This window comes from Coregonus lavaretus (assembly GCF_964263955.1).
Source record: "Coregonus lavaretus genome assembly, chromosome: 12".
Taxonomy (NCBI): domain Eukaryota; kingdom Metazoa; phylum Chordata; class Actinopteri; order Salmoniformes; family Salmonidae; genus Coregonus; species Coregonus lavaretus.
The window spans coordinates 13,102,165-13,121,007 of record NC_139999.1 but is presented as its reverse complement, the minus strand read 5'-3'; the positions used below and the strand labels follow the sequence as shown (position 1 = coordinate 13,121,007).

The 18,843-nt window shown below is 44.4% G+C and overlaps 1 protein-coding gene across 4 annotated transcripts; it reads right to left on the bottom strand.

Moving 5' to 3' along the window:
- Nucleotides 1–1,581: 1,581 nt before the first annotated feature.
- LOC311139053 (RNA-binding protein 5-like) lies at nt 1,582–16,181 on the bottom strand. Of its 4 annotated transcripts, none has more exons than XM_084173902.1 (21): nt 16,144–16,181; nt 15,219–15,287; nt 13,367–15,065; nt 13,104–13,193; nt 12,883–12,952; nt 11,743–11,816; nt 9,082–9,156; nt 8,545–8,860; nt 7,646–7,803; nt 7,405–7,505; nt 7,211–7,280; nt 6,935–7,001; nt 6,659–6,738; nt 6,390–6,519; nt 6,156–6,253; nt 5,665–6,039; nt 3,761–3,916; nt 3,599–3,661; nt 3,128–3,430; nt 2,791–2,925; nt 1,582–2,651 (listed from the first exon to the last, which is right to left on the bottom strand). In XM_084173902.1, exons 2-21 carry the CDS (start codon nt 15,263–15,265, stop codon nt 2,559–2,561), a joined length of 4,200 nt encoding a protein of 1,399 aa, XP_084030028.1. In that variant the 5' UTR covers nt 15,266–15,287; nt 16,144–16,181; the 3' UTR covers nt 1,582–2,558. The 4 variants fall into 4 exon arrangements, with proteins under 4 accessions (XP_084030028.1, XP_084030031.1, XP_084030030.1 ...); XM_084173905.1 differs by having other exon boundaries at nt 3,128–3,427; XM_084173904.1 differs by having other exon boundaries at nt 6,935–6,998.
- Between the last annotated feature and the right edge of the window lie 2,662 nt (nt 16,182–18,843).

Here is an 18,843-nt window from a genome sequence, read left to right as displayed (position 1 = left end):
GTGGAACGGTCGTTAAGACACTAACAGCTTACAGACGGTAGGCAATTAAGGTCACAGTTATGAAAACGTAGGACACTAAAGAGGCCTTTCTACTGACTCTGAAAAACACCAAAAGAAAGATGCCCAGGGTCCCTGCAAATCTGCGTGAATGTGCCTTAGGCAATAAATTGAAATGTCCGTACTGTGAGACGCCTAAGACAGCGCTACAGGGAGACAAGACGGACAGCTGATCGTCCTCGCAGTGGCAGACCACGTGTAACAACACCTGCACAGGGTCGGTACATCCGAACATCGCACCAGCGGGACAGGTACAGGATGGCAACAACTGCCTGAGTTACACCAGGAACGCACAATCCCTCCATCAGTGCTCAGACTGTCCGCAATAGGCTGAGAGAGGCTGGACTGAGGGCTTATAGGCCTGTTGTAAGGCAGGTCCTCACCAGACATCACCGGCAACAACGTCGCCTATGGGCACAAACCCACCGTCAGACAGGACTGGCAAAAAGTGCTCTTCACTGACGAGTCGCGGTTTTGTCTCACCAGGGGTAATGGTCAGATACACGTTTATCGTCGAAAGAATGAGTGTTACACCGAGGCCTTTACTCTGGAGCAGGATCGATTTGAAGGTGGAGGGTCCGTCATGGTCTGGGGCAGTGTGTCACAGTATCATCGGACTGAGCTTGTTGTCATTGCAGGCAATCTCAACGCTGTGCGTTACAGGGAAGACATCCTCCTCCCTCATGTGGTACCCTTCCTGCAGGCTCATCCTGACATGACCCTCCAGCATGACAATGCCACCAGCCATACTGCTCGTTCTGTGCGTGATTTCCTGCAAGACAGGAATGTCAGTGTTCTGCCATGGCCAGCGAAGAGCCCGTATCTCAATCCCATTGAGCACATCTGGGACTTGTTGGATCGGAGGGTGAGGGCTAGGGCCATTCCCCCCAGAAATGTCTGTGGAACTTGTTCAGTTTGTGTCTCAGTTGTTGAATATGGTTATACAAATATTTACACATACATTTTGCTGAAAATAAATGCAGTTGACAGTGAGAGGACATTTCTTTTTTTGCTGAGTTTATTAGTTAAGTCACCTGAATATACACTGACATCTGGACTCAACACGGGATGGTTTAGTCATCCTAACCTAGACAATACAGGAACAAAATTGGATGAAGATATTCAGGGAGGCTAAAATAGTTTCTGCCCTTTCTCTGTAGCACCATTGCTGTTAGAGGATCAGGGTAATACTGATGTTTTAGAACATCCTATCTCATCACCGTCAACAATACCCAAGACCAATGAGCATAGAGAACATTTTGTAAATTTCATTTTTTTTAAACAATATTCAAAAAATAAAAACACAGACCTATTCCAGTTCATTGCATTATCTGAATGGGTAACAATGTAACATGGTAAGACAACTAAGTTCAGGTTTAGTGACTGTACAAATCTCAAAAGAACACTGCTGCCACCCAATGGAGAGTTGCCGAACATCATTTGTCTGACAGTCCATTATAGCACACATTTCTAATCTAATAGTACACATATTTCACAGAAATAAACCACAGACGCAATTTCAAGTAGATTTTATATTTTACTTTTAAAAAATGTGTACACACAGAGTATAAACCAAATGAGGAAAGGAATAAGTCCATGTAAAAAGGCTGTGTTAAAATAAATGACAGTGTGTAGCTGGAACCGGACGGTGGCGTACAACAAGTATTCTACAATGCCAGATCCGGCTGCAATAACACTACACATCAGCCACACACACACACAACACATGGCAAAACAAAAACCTACATCCCTTAAAAGGATTGATTAGGAGGTCAAAGACAGCTTGCTGTTTGGGTTGAGTCTGTAGAGCAACTTAGCACCAACACCACTGCTTCTCCCCCTCTCCTGCCATCTTACATTAATTCAGTCTCTCTCAGATCATCTGGCTCTGTCAGTACTGTGGTGGGGGGGTGGGGCAATGATGGGTGAATGGTCCTCCAACAAGCATAGAGAACACTGCAGAAATATGGAGGCCCTAGCGGTCTCCCTACAGCTCCATTGTCTGAACAGTTACGGCTACGGACAGATTGCATTGCTGGTAAGTCCTGGTAGTACAGTGAAGTGGGCCCACAGATACAGTAAGAGGTGAGCTCAGTCCAAAAGGTCCGCTAGGGTTTGGCAGGCACATTAACTCGACCAATGTTCCCCATACATACAAACACAGGGACACAGTCAGGAGTGGGTGATCTGGGGGTTTGTTCAGCAGAACAGAACGGTGTGCAGCGTTTGATTCAACGGAAACGGTGCTGTTCTGAACAACCAGTTGAAGAATGTTGAGTATGGTGGTACGGAGGGCGATTGTGTATGGTGTGCTGCATTAGTTTTGCGATTTCAAAAGGTCACGCCCATATTGATCAGGCCACACCCACCAACAGCAAACATAGCTCAAAGATGGTTGAAGAACGGTGTGCACCGTTTTGGGTAAATGTGTCATTCCGTACAAACCTTCAGTGACTCACTCAACTTAGCTAAATGTTTGATAGACTGAACAGGAAGAAAGGTCAGTCCAGCTCTTTGAAGCGTGCGAACATGGCCTTGCGCACCGCTTGTTTGTAGGTGGCATGATTCCAGACAACAGGCTCCTTTTTCTTCCTCTGTGGGAGAGAAGAAGAGAAGAAACAAAAGGGTTAAAATCACCACCAAGCTTTAAATAAAAAAACAACAACTGGGGTAAAAATCACCAAGAAACCCACCTGGACAACAGACTGAAAAATAAAGATGTTATAGACGTACCTCAACAGGCTCGGAGCCTAACCCCGGCCTCTCACTGCCTTTATGCATGTCCCTGGAGCCACCGACCCAGCTATTCTGGTGTTGATGTTTCCTTCTCTTCTGTTCTGGGGAGCCGTTGGACTCTCTGGCACTCAGCTGTGGGACAGATTACAGACATCATTCATATAATATGTCAACAACACTTACTGAACATAGTTGCATTGAGAATCTGAGGTTATAGAGAGATTAAGTGAGGCAACTACAATTAAGCTTTTCACAACTATTGAACTGCTTTACAGCTACATATCAAATGTGTAAAAGGTGATAAAAATAAAATAAAAATCAAGCCTCCCCTGACCTCTTTCTCCTGGTTCTCCAAAGCCTCCAGCTCTTTCTTTGATCTCTTGATCTTCATGTGGATCTCCATGTTTTGCTTGTGGAGGTCTGAGAGCTGCTGGTGGCGCAGCAGGCCGTCCTTATTGGGGAACTGTCTCCTACACAGCAGGCAGGCCATCTTCTTCCAGTCTGTCAGCTTGTCTTCCTTCTCCTGAGACTGACTCCTAGAGGCCTGAGGATCCTCATGCTGCACCACCTCCTCCTCCTCGTCACTGCCTGTTGCTGCGTAGTCTGACGCCAGCAGGCCCAGAGAGCCAATGGACTGCTGGGGAGGGAGGGGAGCAGGAAGTTCAGAAACAACATCACCGGGGAGGGAGACAACACCCCACAGACATTATGGATTGGAATCAAATTCATCCCTTCTTTCCCTAGTTCATGCAGAACAGAACATTGTTGGCTTTGGGCAGTGACCTCACCAATCAATCAATCTCACCTTTGAGCCCTTCCCCTCTTTCTTGGGAGGAGCCATAGGCTTCTTGAAGAGGTCGTCTCCGCCCTGTTTGGGGAAACAGAGAAGAGGGCCAGTGAAATTAACAGATTTAATTACACACCATTGCGTTGAAGTGCATGTATGTTAGAGGTTCCCGGTACTCACCTTCCTCTCGAAGATGGTGAAGGCTGCGTCAGCTGCCTTGGAGGACTTCCTGTCGTCCAGCCCGCCCCCGGAGGTCTTCAGTACAGGTGAGGGAACACGGACGCTGTCCTTCTGACGGTTCTGGATCTTAGCCCAGCGCTCCATATCCTTCATGATCTGAGACAGACATACAGTTGAAGTCGGAAGTTTACATACACCTTAGCCAAATACATTTCAACTCAGTTTTTCACAATTCCTGACATTTAATCCTAGTAAAAATTCCCTGTCTTAGGTCAGTTAGGATCACCACTTTATTTTAAAAATGTGAAATGTCAGAATAATAGTAGAGAGAATGATTTATTTCAGCTTTTATTTATTTCATCACATTCCCAGTGGGTCAGAAGTTTACATACACTCAATTAGTATTTGGTAGCATTGCCTTTAAAATGTTTAACTTGGGTCAAACGTTTTGGGTAGCCTTCCACAAGCTTCTCACAATAAGTTGGGTGAATTTTGGCCTATTCCTCCTGACAGAGCTGGTGTAACTGACTCAGGTTTGTAGGCCTCCTTGCTCGCACACGCCTTTTCAGTTCTGCCCACACATTTTCTATAGGATTGAGGTCAGGGCTTTGTGATGGCCACTCCAATACCTTGACTTTGTTGTCATTAAGCGATTTTGCCACAACTTTGGAAGTATTCTTGGGGTCATTGTCCATTTGGAAGACCCATTTGCGACCAAGCTTTAACTTCCTGTCTGATGTCTTGAGATGTTGCTTCAATATATCCACATAATTTTCCTTCCTCATGATGCCATCTATTTTGTGAAGTGCACCAGTCCGTCCTGCAGCAAAGCACCCCCACAGCATGATGCTGCCACCCCCATGCTTCACGGTTGGGATGGTGTTCTTCGGCTTGCAAGCAACCACCTTTTTCCTCCAAACATAACGATGGTCATTATGGCCAAACAGTTCTATTTTTGTTTCATCAGACCAGATGACATTTCTCCAAAAAGTACGATCTTTGTCCCCATGTGCAGTTGCAAACCATAGTCTGGCTTTTTTATGGCGGTTTTGGAGCAGTGGCTACTTCCTCGCTGAGCGGCCTTTCAGGTTATGTCGATATAGGACTTGTTTTACTGTGGAAATAGATAATTTTGTACCTGTTTCCTCCAGCATCTTCACAAGGTTCTTTGCTGTTGTTCTGGGATTGATTTGCACTTTTCGCACCAAAGTACGTTCATCTCTAGGAGACAGAACGCGTCTACTTCCTGGGCGGTATGACGGCTGCGTGGTCCCATGGTGTTTATACTTGCGTACTATTGTTTGTACAGATGAACATGGTACCTTCAGGCGTTTGGAAATTGCTCCCAAGGATGAACCAGACTTGTGGAGGTCTACCATTTTTTTTCTGAGGTCTTGGCTGATTTCTTTTGATTTTCCCATGATGTCAAGCAAAGAGGCACTGAGTTTGAAGGTAGGCCTTGAAATACATCCACCAGGTACACCTCCAATTGACTCAAATTATGTCAATTAGCCTATCAGAAGCTTCTAAAGCCATGACATCATTTTCTGGAATTTTCCAAGCTGTTTAAAAGGCACAGTCAACTTAGTGTATGTAAACTTCTGACCCACTGGAATTGTGATACAGTGAATTAGAAGTGAAATAATCTGTCTGTAAACAATTGTTGGAAAAATTACTTGTGTCACGCACAAAGTAGATGTCCTAACCGACTTGCCAAAACTATAGTTTGTTAACAAGAAATTTATGGAGTGGTTGAAAAACAAGTTAATGACTCCAACCAAAGTGTATGTAAACTTCCGACTTCAACTGTACGTGTTAACCATCTATGAGGTGGTGTATTTGGGCAGGAGGGTTGTTCCTATAGCTTCATTACACATGACTATATTGTGGTAATGTGGGTCAACCTTGAAAGCGGCTAGGCTCCTGGGTTTCTCCTCTTTCTCTCCTGGTTTGTCTTTCTTGTCAAGGCTGCGAGGTGTGGTGTCCTCCTCCTCTCTCCTCTCTGGGGAAGGGTTGGGGTTAGGGTTGGGGTTAGGGGCAGGAGTGGGGTTCGGGATCTGGGGAGGGTCGAAGTGAGGGGTTGGCTCTGGTCTCTTCATGTCCAGCGGAGCGTCTGCTGCTGGATTGGCCAGAATGGCCTGTACGTCGGGTGCCAAGGCAACACCAGACTGGGCAATGGGGAGCTGGGTGTCTGTAGAGTGTCCTCCGGGAACAGGGATGTACGTCTTGGACACACTGTCCCAGTACAGGTACTCCTGGGTCTGGGCATTGTAGAAATACTGCGCGCGCACACACACACACACACACGTTGGACATGAAGGATGTGGAGTAGCACAGACACACCAAGGTAATTTCAAGAGAATATATCACACAAGTTACTGTGTAGAAGTCTTACCCTAGAGGCAGGGTCATAGTACAGGGTAGTCTGGGGATCGTAGTAGAACCCAGACGTGGCATCATACAGGTAGTTAGTCATGTCTGGAGTTTCAGTAGCTGGACAAATGAAAAACAGTCAGTTGTTACAGGAGTATGACAAGATGTAGATTCTTTCCACAGATTCACAAGTGCTTCTGAAGCTGCATATTCTCTGATGTCTGAGAGAGGCACTAGGCCTACTGTCTGGCCTTACCATAGCTGTAGCCATCAGTGCCATGGTCTCCTGTTGCTGCCATCCCCCCTGCTGCTGCAGCAGAGGAGACATGGGGGTCCAGAGCCTGGTGGTAGGGATCAATTGGTGGAGGCTCAGCATAGCCACCTCCCTAGGACGTGGAAAAGGGAAGCATTGGTAAGAAGAGCATTTCACACTGACACTCTTTCCTCTGTTTAAACTGTCAATCATTATCAATGTTTCTTTACTTTTGGATGAAGTGGTTTTATAATAGTCTGATGGTGTCTTACCGGAGTCATGCTGGAGTTGAAGTGAGAGACAGATGAATTGGAGAGAGGGTCTGAGCCCATCGGTCCGCCCAGATTGTCTCCTAGGTAAGAAATTATATAAATCATTTTCTTCCTGCTCATTTTCTACTCAACATGACCTGACGATTGAAGCATGTTGAGCTGAAAGGCCGACAACCACAGACCAAGACAATATTTGTTTGACAGATCCTGGAGGGCATACATTGTCAGGTAGAATAGTGTTTGAATGGAGATAATGACTAATGAGATAGGACTCACCTTGCATGTTGGGTGGGGGGCCTCCTGGTGGCTGGTTATGAGGTTGGGATGAATAGTACTGCTGCTGCTGGGATTAGGGCACAAAACACCACATTAGTTCTCAGTTGGTAGAGCATGGCGTTTGCAACGCCAGGGTTGTGGGTTCGATTCCCACGGGGGGCCAGTATGAAGAAAAAAAGTATATATGCACTCACTAACTGTAAGTCGCTCTGGATAAGAGCTTCTGCTAAATGACTAAAATGTAAAACCGAAAATGATACCAAACACCTAACTTACCTCCATCCTACTGGCCTCGGGTGGGTACCCCAGGAGAGAAGTGTTCGATTTATCAAACTCTTTTCTGTAGCTAGCAGGAGAAAAGACACCATCAAATCATCAGTGGTAAAAAAAAAATAACATCACTGTTCTTACATGATTTAGCTTGGTTACATGATATAACATGATTGAAGTTTGATATACGTGTCACTCACTTTTGGTTCTTCAGTGGCTTGGCAACCTCAGCGTAAACCCTGACCCCGTCGATAGAGAGAGGCCTGGGCTTGGTGAGGAGCTCTACCAGACGGGTCACTTGCTAGGATGGAAGAAAGGCAACGTCATGACATCCACAGCAGTAACATCCATTAAGCAGGGTACAACTCAGACATTCATACATTTCAGGTGGAAATGAGAGACAAAGTGGCCAACTGACATGTAATGGCAGCTATGTGATACCTCATGGGAGTCCATGTCTACGAAGCAGAAGCATTTGGCTCCCGGGGGTTTGCCTCTAACCAGACGAACGTTCCTCTCATCAAGGTAGGCGAAGGGGTCCAGGGCTTTCAGAATGGTCTCCACTGTAGTGGTGGGCTTCACATTCTTTATGATCATGGCTGTGAGGAAATAGAGGAAAACAAGCACATTGATCTTTCCTTACAAACAAACGTTTTAAATAAACAATCACACCAACTCCTTGATAAGGGTTCCCTACTCCAAACTATTCCAATTCTAAAGTCCCTACTCCCCAACTATTCCAATTCTAAACTCCCTGCTCCCCAACCATTCCAATTCTAAATTCCCTACACCCCAACTATTGCAATTCTAAACTCCCTGCACCCCAACCATTCCAATTCTAAATTCCCTACTCCCCAACTATTCCAAATTCCCTACTCCCCCAAACATTCCAATTCTAAATTCCCTACACCCCAACTATTCCAATTCTAAACTCCCTGCTCCCCAACCATTCCAATTCTAAATTCCCTACACCCCAACTATTGCAATTCTAAACTCCCTGCACCCCAACCATTCCAATTCTAAATTCCCTACACCCCAACTATTCCAATTCTAAACTCCCTGCTCCCCAACCATTCCAATTCTAAATTCCCTACACCCCAACTATTCCAATTCTAAACTCCCTGCTCCCCAACCATTCCAATTCTAAATTACCCAACCATTCCAATTCTAAAGTCCCTACACTTAAACTATTCCAATTCTAAACTCCCTACACCTAAACTATTCCAATTCTAAACTCCCTACACCCCAACTATTCCAATTCTAAATTCCCTACTCACCAACTATTCAAATTCTAAATTCCCTCCTCCCCAACTATTCCAATATTGCCCCAGCTCACTCACTCTTGCTCTCCTTAAAGATGGGGTCCATCTGATGCGGGCCAGGGCCTTGGCGAGGGGGGTTGCGGCTGGCCCAGGACTCTGCCTGCTGCTCAGCCTCCTGCTGTCTGAGCTGCTGGTCCACCTGCTGCTGCCAGGCCTCTGGGGTCAGGTCCGAGCTGCGCTGCCATGAGCCCTGCTGGGAGAGGGGGTCAACTGGGGCCTTGGCTTGGGAGACATCCTGGCCGTGGTGCTCATTCTTGGCCTTGTTGACCAGGAGCTGGCCTGGGCTTGGCAGCAAGGGTTCCTGGACCGGAGGGCCTGCCTTGTGTCCTGGTTCCTAACGCAGAGAGAGAAGGCACATCAGTTATTTAGTGGTGGTTGTCTCAACAACCTATGGCTTAACATAAGCACAGGCAAAACAAATCCAGCATGCATACAAATAACACTACCAAGCACAAACATACCTACGCTACTAGCATGCTCAAAACAAGAACAAAGGTAAAGGGAATAAATCACTGCCATCTACAAAAGGCCCTACTTGTGATATCCAACACTTACTTGAGCATCCTTGCCACTTCTGTCCGGCTGGACGTATCGCATCAGAGCTGTTTTAGTGCCAACCTTCAGGGATCCCTGAAAAACAGGAAGAGAGTGAGCTAGATTCAAACTGAGGAATCTGCTTCCTTGCCAACCAAGTGACTCACAATTCTAAATGTTCCAAGAGAATAACAGACTCCCATCATGCACTGTGGCAGGTTTAGTCCTCCTCAGTGGTGAGGGTAATGGAGACAACCATTATGGTTCTGACAGGTATATGGAACTTAGATCGACCAATACCTTCCAAGGTATTTCCTCCATGCTATAGCATTACTGTTTACCAGGAGGTGGAAATTCAAACTTTTCTCATGTACAGTACTTTGAGGACATTATGAATTTCATATTAGTGTCTTACTAGATAAAGCTATATTCTTTGACAGTATAGGGCTTAAATTTGTACTTCAAAAATGTGTACTTAATCCAATACCATTGTGTCGGCAGTGCACTGTAAATGTATCTGACACTCATTTGCATAAAGGCATGACTGACATGACTGCATGATTTGACATGCAAGCTGTAGGTTTGTAGACTCAACATCTCTGGTTTAACTAATATAAGTACATCTTAAATAGTGAGTGGCAGTTATATGTACAATAACCCCAACTTGCTGAGTTCGGTATCGTTAACAGGGTTAAGATTGTAAGACCCAGGCACCAAGACGAGTGTATTTTAAACTTTTTCTGTTGTCGTTGATGGGTAAAGATACAGCTGACTGCATGAAACAATTGAGAGGAAGCTCTAGAATCAATATCGTATGTAACCAAATTTGTTTTACTAATTGAAAATCATAACCATTGTATCGTAGATCCAAAACCATTGTAGCAACCAGCTACCCAATGGGGTAAATGAACATAGAAGACAGATCAAAGGAACACGTAACACCCGTCACTGGTTCTGCTTCTTTCCAGCCTTGAGCAGAGCCAGATATGGCTCTGGCCTTGATGATGATCTGTTGCTTGAGATTGTAGTGTCACGATTCCTTCAATATGGGAACCAGAATCGGCCAATATGGTTGGGAGAATATCAGTTATCTATACCCTAAATCTATACACATGGCATGCACCACTGACATTCAACTGTGCTACCACGGCTAAAAACCAACCATTGCAGGCTGCTGATACTCTACATGGCTATATACCAATGTGACCAATAGAAAGGTCTCACACCAAAAGGAAAAGGTGAGCCAAGAACTGTGGTCAAGACAAAAGAATCCTCTGCTGTCAAGTGAATGGGCATCAAGAGGATTTATACTTGTATTTAGCAGGCAAGAGTGGATCTGATGTGGAGGATGCATTTAGAGATGGAGTCTATCCATTCAGCAATGCAAAGGAATAACGTTACCATGGTTGCTGCACAGCTCTCTCTGTGTAGAGAAAGATGAATGGAATAGAACATTGTCCACTTGTTGAGATCAAGGAATGAGTAAAACCCCCAAGACACAAACACAGTCACAGAGTATTCTAGAATGTACATAGTAAGTACCCCCAAGACACGGAGGTAAAGTTGGGCTTGTGGACAGCCAAAGGTGATGGCAAGATATTGCCAAGAAGGAAGAAGTCAAATAAAAAAAGGGTCACAGCAAACTGTAAACAGATCAACTTTCCAATATTGCCACCAAAGGACAGTTGAAAGGATAATGGCCTTCACCAAAGTTAAAAGCAACTTCTCATGTACATTTAAGTTCCGTGCAAAGTTGAGAAAGGAAAAAAGAAAATTGAGTAGGGACATGAATGCTAGCTCAGGAATGGCTGACTTACTCGTGTAAGCACAACCCATTTCCAAAGCAGTAGTCAAAATGTTTTTAATCTATTGAGCTTCAAGTGCCATAAATAACTTTATATTGGAATATATAAATGATTCAAAGCTAGACATAATATTATCTAAACGGAGTAGTCTGTGATCGGAAAAATACCTTATGATCCTTAGTATATTATTCTGCAGGTAATACCCAAAACACCAATAGCTACTATTCCCAGCATGATAAAAACAATGTTAAAATGACGCAAAAAAACAAAAATATGAAGGATCTGCCATTGCTATCTAAAAATGAACAGATATCACTGTAAAGAAAACCATCCAATTAAGACTTGGATGGACAGAGGACCAAGAATCCAGGAACAAGACCCATTATGATAATATGCCCATGGGCTTCAGGAACAAGACCCATACAACGTGTCCTATTTCTTATTCCATGTATCTAAACATTTACCTCATTTATTGTTTTGAGACTTAGTGCATTTTTTTCTCAGAGATGGTTTTCTTTGTTTTCGTTTCTAAATTCATTCCGATTTAAGCTGATTACATTACGCCAAACACATCTGGAGAATATTGTTGGAAGCGGTTTCTCTTTTTCTTTTCTTTTCAATGCCAAGTGCATCACCAGAAGCACGCCTCCTCTTTGACCTCATTATTAAACTATTGTTGTGCGAAGTCCCCTTGAACCTACGCCAACGATGTCAATTCACACACCCACAGATAGGGAGTAACTCCCATAAATGATCCCAAACAATAACCAACCCTGATCCCACCTCTCCCTCTAACCCTTCTAAAATGCCCGCCCCCAGCCCAAGCCTTCTTCCTGCCCGAAGGCACAGCCGACGTAGAGAGATGAGGATGGGCCACCTGGTTGGATTCCATGAAGTGGACTGCATCCTCGAGGTTTAAAAACTCCACATAGGCCGTATCGTAGCTGTAACCTGGGGACAGCATTTGAAATACAGATGGATTTGCGTTAGTCAATGCCAGTAAGGACAGCAGTTCACGAAAGGAGATCACATTCAGCATTTTTGTGGTGATGGTGTAGCATTTCGATGAATACATTGGGGGAAATCGAACATTGTCCTAATTCTTCATTTTTTGACATGTATGCCAATCTCTCCATTGACACATACAGTACCTTTGCAGCACAAAATGCATTTAAGTCATTTATCTTGAATCTTTGAGTTGGCAATGTTGTCCTTATTTAAAAGCCAGTACCAACATATTTTCCAGATCCAACTATGGACTGAATGTTGTCTGTAAACATACTCCCAAGTACGCCAACTACAGCATACTTAAATGTCCCTAAAAGGTAAGTTCCTGCAAGCATAGCATAACCTAAGTGCTACTAAGGTATAGGCCTACTGTGTATGAAAGAAAGTATGGATTGTCTTGCTGCATTTTAAACCTGCCATAAAACTTTGTCACTCAGAAACTTGGTATTGTAGCTTCTCAGGAATCCAAAATGTAACGTAGATGGCTGATGCAGTCCTACAATCAAATAATTGAGAAAACTTTCGTCTAAGCTGAATGACGAGAAAAGCAACACCAAGAACCTGAAGTACTTACATAGTAGTCTGTAATATACATTTGCTGCCTATATTATTTTGTAATCAATTAGTTTTTTGTTTCAATAAAATAGAAAATGGTGTATAAGGAAACAAATGAGGTGTGAACAACATAAGAGATTGCGTGTCATAAGAACTTTAGTGGCTGATAGTCACTGTCAAAGGCTTCTGCATTGAGGATGAAAGCTTCAACAAAAAAATTGGGACAGTGTTCCTACATTGTCAGGAATGAAAAACACTGATGGCTAAATACTTAGAAAACTTGGCTGTTGAACTGATGAGCGATTGCATCAAGATCGAGAACATCGGAGGCAACAAAGACACTTTGAAAAGAATATGAGCGTATGATTGGAATAGCGAAATAGCGAAACAATTCGTAGGAGATTTCGAGATATCGTTCGAGTTGAGCATGTCCACACGGGGACTTTTGTCTCACCTGGCACAACATTCTTGATTTTCATGCCCTGCATTGGGACACCATCACGGACTGCAAAGGCACCAAGGATCTGCAAGATAATTAAATATTGTTAGGCTCTACCTTAAAAAAAAACACACACCTATAGGTATATAACTAAACTTCTACCATCTAACTAGATGATTTTGTGCAATCAGAAAAGTATCAAGACAAAAGCTAAATGTCTGTGTTTTGATTCCTACCTGCTCCATTGTGGCTGTCTTAGGAATTCCAGTGATGCAAATTGTATGAGTAACCTTGTCCTTCACAGACGCACTCCGGTAATCCTGATCCTTTAGTTGACAGTTCAAATTTAAATAACAAGTTAAAGCAATTGAAATTCACATAACTGACAAAATGGACAACCAACAGATGTACAAGAACATTTGTATGGAATTTGTATTTACATGCATAAAAATGTTTTACATTTTCTATGGGGTTTAGTCTATACATTTGCTTTACTAACCTGGGAACCAGAGTCACTGAATTTTGGAGGCGGGACTGGTTTTGATTCCTTTAGAACTTTGTCGGGTCCTGGCAGCTCCTCATGTTTGTAGTCAAAGACTATCCCTGGACCTGTTCTGTAATCAATGTCCCTGTAGTCCTGGTCTTTGCCTTGGAAGTCTGGCCCTGGAACCAGCTTAACTCTCTCTGGGCCTTGTTCAAGCATTGCCTCCTTCGGCCCTTTGAAACGAGTGTTATCGTTTGGCCCCTGGCCCAGTGGAGTTGGTGGAGTCTTCTCTAAGAGGTATGGGGGCCTGTCCTTCTCCAAGAGGTATGGGGGTCTGTCACCTCGATTTGGTGCATTTTGATTCTGCTTGGGATCCCCATGTTCGGGCCAGCGCTTGCCGTCATTCTCTCTGTTTGGCATGTTTGGCAGGAGCCCAGGACCCATGGGTGGAAACGGAGGGTCCTGAAGACCTCTACGGCCAAAAGGTGGCAGATCCATGCCAGGGATATCTGTGGGTGGCTTTTTATCCCAGGTCTGGGAACCTGGAGCTTCTCTGTTGGGGCGAGGGAAGCCAAAGGGAGGGCCATCTTTTTTCCCAGGGAATTCTGTAGATGGCATGTTCCTTTCTTTAAAGTTTGCCGGCTCTCCAAGAAGACTGCCTTCTCTGGACACTGGAGAGAATCGCTGACCCTGCATGTCTTTGGGGAAAGGAGGAAGACCTCTGGTCATGGGAGATGGAAGAGAGTCCTTATCCTTTTTACGGTTCTTCCACTCCTCTGCAAGCGACACCTCTTCCATTTCTGGGAATTCTCTGTCTCTAAGGGTGCCTTCTGGATCTGTACCCATAAATTTGGGTCTGTTTGGGCCACCAAGATCTGGAGGGCCACCAGGCCTTCCCCTGACATCCATTGGAGCACCATCATTGTCTGCAAATCTTACGGGAGATCTATCCCTACCTCTGAATTCTGCTGGAGGTCCAACGCGGTTTCTGAAGTCCGTATCAGACTCAAATCTTTTCCTTGGATTCAATGGAGGAGCACCCCTCCTGTCAAAGTCCATCATTCCCCTGTCTCGATCTCGTGGAGGCATGTCCATATTAAACCCATCAATGTCATCCATGCCCATCGGGGGCCTGTCTCTATCACGCATGTCTCTGAACCCCTCATTTCTACCCATAGGCTCCATGGGAAATCCTCCTCGCCTTCCATCCATGTCTGGATTGTTGAAGCCTGGCATATCCTTGCGGAACATCTCCCTGTCTCTCATGTCCATAAATCTGTCATTTGGCTCTCGTAGATCTCGTGGAGGCATGCCTCTCCCTCCCATGCCTCTCCCCCTCATATCTCTCCCTCCCATTCCCCTTCCCCCCATACCTGGCCCAGGCCCCATGAAACCACCACCAGCAGCTGCATTTAGCAGCTTGTCTCTGATTGACATTTCATACTGCCTTCTGAGGCTGAAGTCTGGTTCTTCTCCAGGTCTCCCCAGGAAATCCCTGGGTGGTTCTCCTCTCCCTCGTATGTCATGTGGTTCCATATCCCGGTCCCTCATATCAGACGGGCCCCTCATATCAGGTGGACAGTCCATCCTCCTCATGTCCATAGGAGGCCCCCGATCCTGTGGCCCCCTGGGACCCATGTTCATTCCGTCTCTACCCCTGAAATCATGCATAGGGCCATCTAGGCCCCCAAACATTTCTCCTCGATTGTCCCCACTGAAACAAAAATAAAGTCAGAATTCATACTTTGGGCTCTAAATACTGACAAACATTTTAAATTGAGTACCTCTCAAATCAAGTAATAAGAATGTAAAAACATGAACTTTTTCTTGCAAGAGTTTTTCTATGCCATTGCCACCGTCTGCTTACCGAAAGGGTGGTCTCCCTTGTGGTCCTCTCCTGGGTCCTTCCCACATAATTTTCAAATAACCAACTTATCTGACAGAGTAAAAAGATGTCATGTTAAATCCCAGACAGTAACTTAACTCGAATGCATTGTTTCTTTCAGACAGCATAGATACATTTACATTTTAGTAATTTAGCAGACGCTCTTATCCAGAGCGACTTACAGTTAGGTAGTGAGTGCATACATGTTTTTTTGTTTTGTTTTTTCATACTGGCCCTCCGTGGAAACGAACCCACAACCCTGGCGTTGCAAACGCCATGCTCTACCAACTGAGCAGATACTCCTGCTATATGGAGATGGATAATAATCTGCGCAAATTAAAGTAAACAAAAACAGTTATGCTACTACAAAGGGATATGGTATTGACACCAAAGTCTGCATCAACGACCATCTTTATTTAGTATGTTGTGCCAATGAATGGTTTCGCTAGCACGCTAACGTTAGCAATGTGACATGGGTATAAAGCTAGGGCTGATACTTGTGTACTAGCTAGCTAAATCGAGTAAGCTAGTAGCTAGCTCCATTCAGTCAATATTTACTACACCATTTGTTGTTCAGTTGAAACCAGCTAGCTTACCATCTGGCCAGCTATCAAGTATGTGGATAAAAAACAACCAAGGTAGACGATGACGTGCATTGCCAGATAATGACGACGTTTCATCTAGCTAACTATCCGTGCTGGCAACCATTTCTAGCTAGCTACAGTAACGTTTAACTGTCTCATCGGCTTTGTTTTCCAAGCCACGAGCCAGCTAAAATCCTGGCAGGTACCCATCTGTTTTCAAAGAATACGCGATATAATGTTTTTATTTTAGTCCAGATGTTGATATGAGCATTACATAATCATATTTCATCAATTCCTACGTATTTTTCATAGGGGAGACTCACCTTGATATATCTTCTGCGAAACAATCGGGGAATAAATGGAGACCGGAAGGTTTAAGGCACCAATATTTCCGGGGAGGGGTAACTTTTTAAGGGAATTGTAGTCCTTTGAGAACTACAGTATCCACTAATTGTACCAAGTATACCATCTAGTTAAAACAGAATTATGTATATAAATCCTGGATTGCTGGAGGACCAAACCTGACGTAATTAGAATTAAAAGAATAAATAAATAAATGCACACAAATATATTTAAAAAACACACTGAATAAAAATATAAACGCAACATGTAATGTGTTGGCCCCATGTTTCATGAGCTGAAATAAAATATCCCAGAAACTTTCCAGACGCACAAAAAGCTTATTTCTCTAAAATGTTGTGCACAAATGTGCTTATATCCCTTTTAGTGAGCATTTCTCCTTTGCCAAGATAATCCATCCACCTGACAGGTGTGGCATATGAACAAGATGATTAAACGGCATGACACAGGTGCACCTTGTGCTGGGGACAATAAAAGGCCACTCTAAAATGTGCAATTTTGTCACACAACACAATGCCACAGATGTCTCAAGTTTTGAGGGAGTGTTTAATTGGCATGCTGACTGCAGGAATGTCCACCAGAGCTGTTGCCAGAGAATGTAATGTTCATTTCTCTACCATAAGCCAACGTCATTTTTGTGAATTTAGCAGTACGTCCAACCGGCCTCACAGACCATGTGTATGGCGTTGTGTGGACGAGCGGTTTGCTGATGTCAATGCTGTGAACAGAGTGCAGCATTGTGGCGGTGGGGGTTATGGTATGGGCAGGCATAAGCTATGTACCACGAACACAATTGTATTTTATCGATGGCAATTTGAATGCACAGAGATACCGTGACGAGATCCTGAGGCCCATTGTTGTGCCATTCATCCGCCGCCATCACCTCATCTTTCAGCATGATAATGCACAGCCCCATGTCGCAAGGATCTGGAAGCTGAAAACGTACCAGTTCTTCCATGGCCTGCATACTCACTAGACTTTTCACTCACTGAGCATGTTTGGGATGCTCTGGATCGACGTGTACGACAGCGTGTTCCAGTTCCCGCCAATATCCAGCAAGTTCGTACAGTCATTGAAGAGGACTGGGACAACATTCCACAGGCCACAATCAACAGCCTGATCAACTCTATGCGAAGGAGAGGTGTCGTGCTGCATGAGGAAAATGGTTGTCACACCAGCTACTGACTGGTTTCTGATCCATGCCCCTACCTTTTTTTAAAGGTATCTGTGACCAACAGATGCATATCTGTATTCCAGTGGAGGCTCCTCAGAGGAGGAAGGGATGCACCATCCTCCTCAGTGAATTTAATAAAAATAAAAATGTAAAACATTGAAAAAGTGATCCTTTTTAGATAAAACTATACTAAATATATTCACGTCACCAAATAATTGATTAAAACACACTGTTTTGCAATGGTCTACAGTAGCCTCAACAGCACTCTGTAGGGTAGTACCCTTGTGTAGCCGGAGGACAGCTAGCATCCGTCCTCCTCTTGCTACATTGACTTCAATACAAAACCTAGTAGGCTCTTGTTTCTCACCCCCTTCCATAGACTTACAGTAATTATGACAACTTCCGGAGGACGTCCTCCAAACTATCAGAGCTCTTGCAGCATGAACTGACATGTTGTCCACCTAATCAAAGGATCAGAGAATGAGTCTAGTACTGAAAGCATAAGCTACAGCTAGCTAGCACTGCAGTGCATAAAATGTGGTGAGTAGTTGACTCAAAAACAGAGAAAGACAATAGTTGAACAGTTTTCAACAAAATAAGTTCTTCAAAAATGAAGGAGAAGCAAGAGAGAGAAAGAGAGAGATTGTCATTTTTTTTCACTTTCAGTTTCACTTACTTTAGTTACTCAAACACCCAGCTCAAACAGAGGGATGCTATGTTAGCTAGCTGGCTATGACTATCCAACACAACACTGGAAATCTTCCAAGTCAAGGTAAGTTTTTGGTTTTATTAATTTATTACCACCGGGGCCCGCTGGTGTAACTGCTTACTGACAATACACTGTAACGTTACTGCATGATTGTAGCTGGTTTACTAATGCATTAGTTATATTAATGTTAGCTAGTGTGGTGCCAGGAAAATAACCTCTCACTCAACATCAACAACACAAAGGAGATGATCGTGGACTTCAGGAAACAGCAGAGGGTGCACCCCCCTATCCACATCGACGGGACCGCAGTGGAGAAGGTGGAAAGCTTCAAGTTCCTTGGCGTACACATCACCGACAAACTGAAATGGTCCACCCACGCAGACAGTGTGGTGAAGAAGGCACAACAGAGCCTCTTCAACCTCAGGTGGCTGAAGAAATTTGGCTTATCACCTAAAACCCTCACAAACTTTTACAGATGCACAATTGAGTGCATCCTGTCAGGCTGTATCACCGCCTGGTACGGCAACTGCACCGCCCACAACCGCAGGGCTCTCCAGAGGGTGGTGCGGTCTGCCGAACGCATTACCGGGGGCAAACTACCCGCCTTCCAAGACACATACAGCACCCGATGTCACAGGAAGGCCAAAAAGATCATCAAGGACATCAACCACCCGAGCCACTGCCTGTTCACCCCGCTATCATCCAGAAGGCGAGGTCAGTACAGGTGCATCAAAGCTGGGACCGAGAGAATGAAAAACAGCTTCTATCTCAAGGCCATCA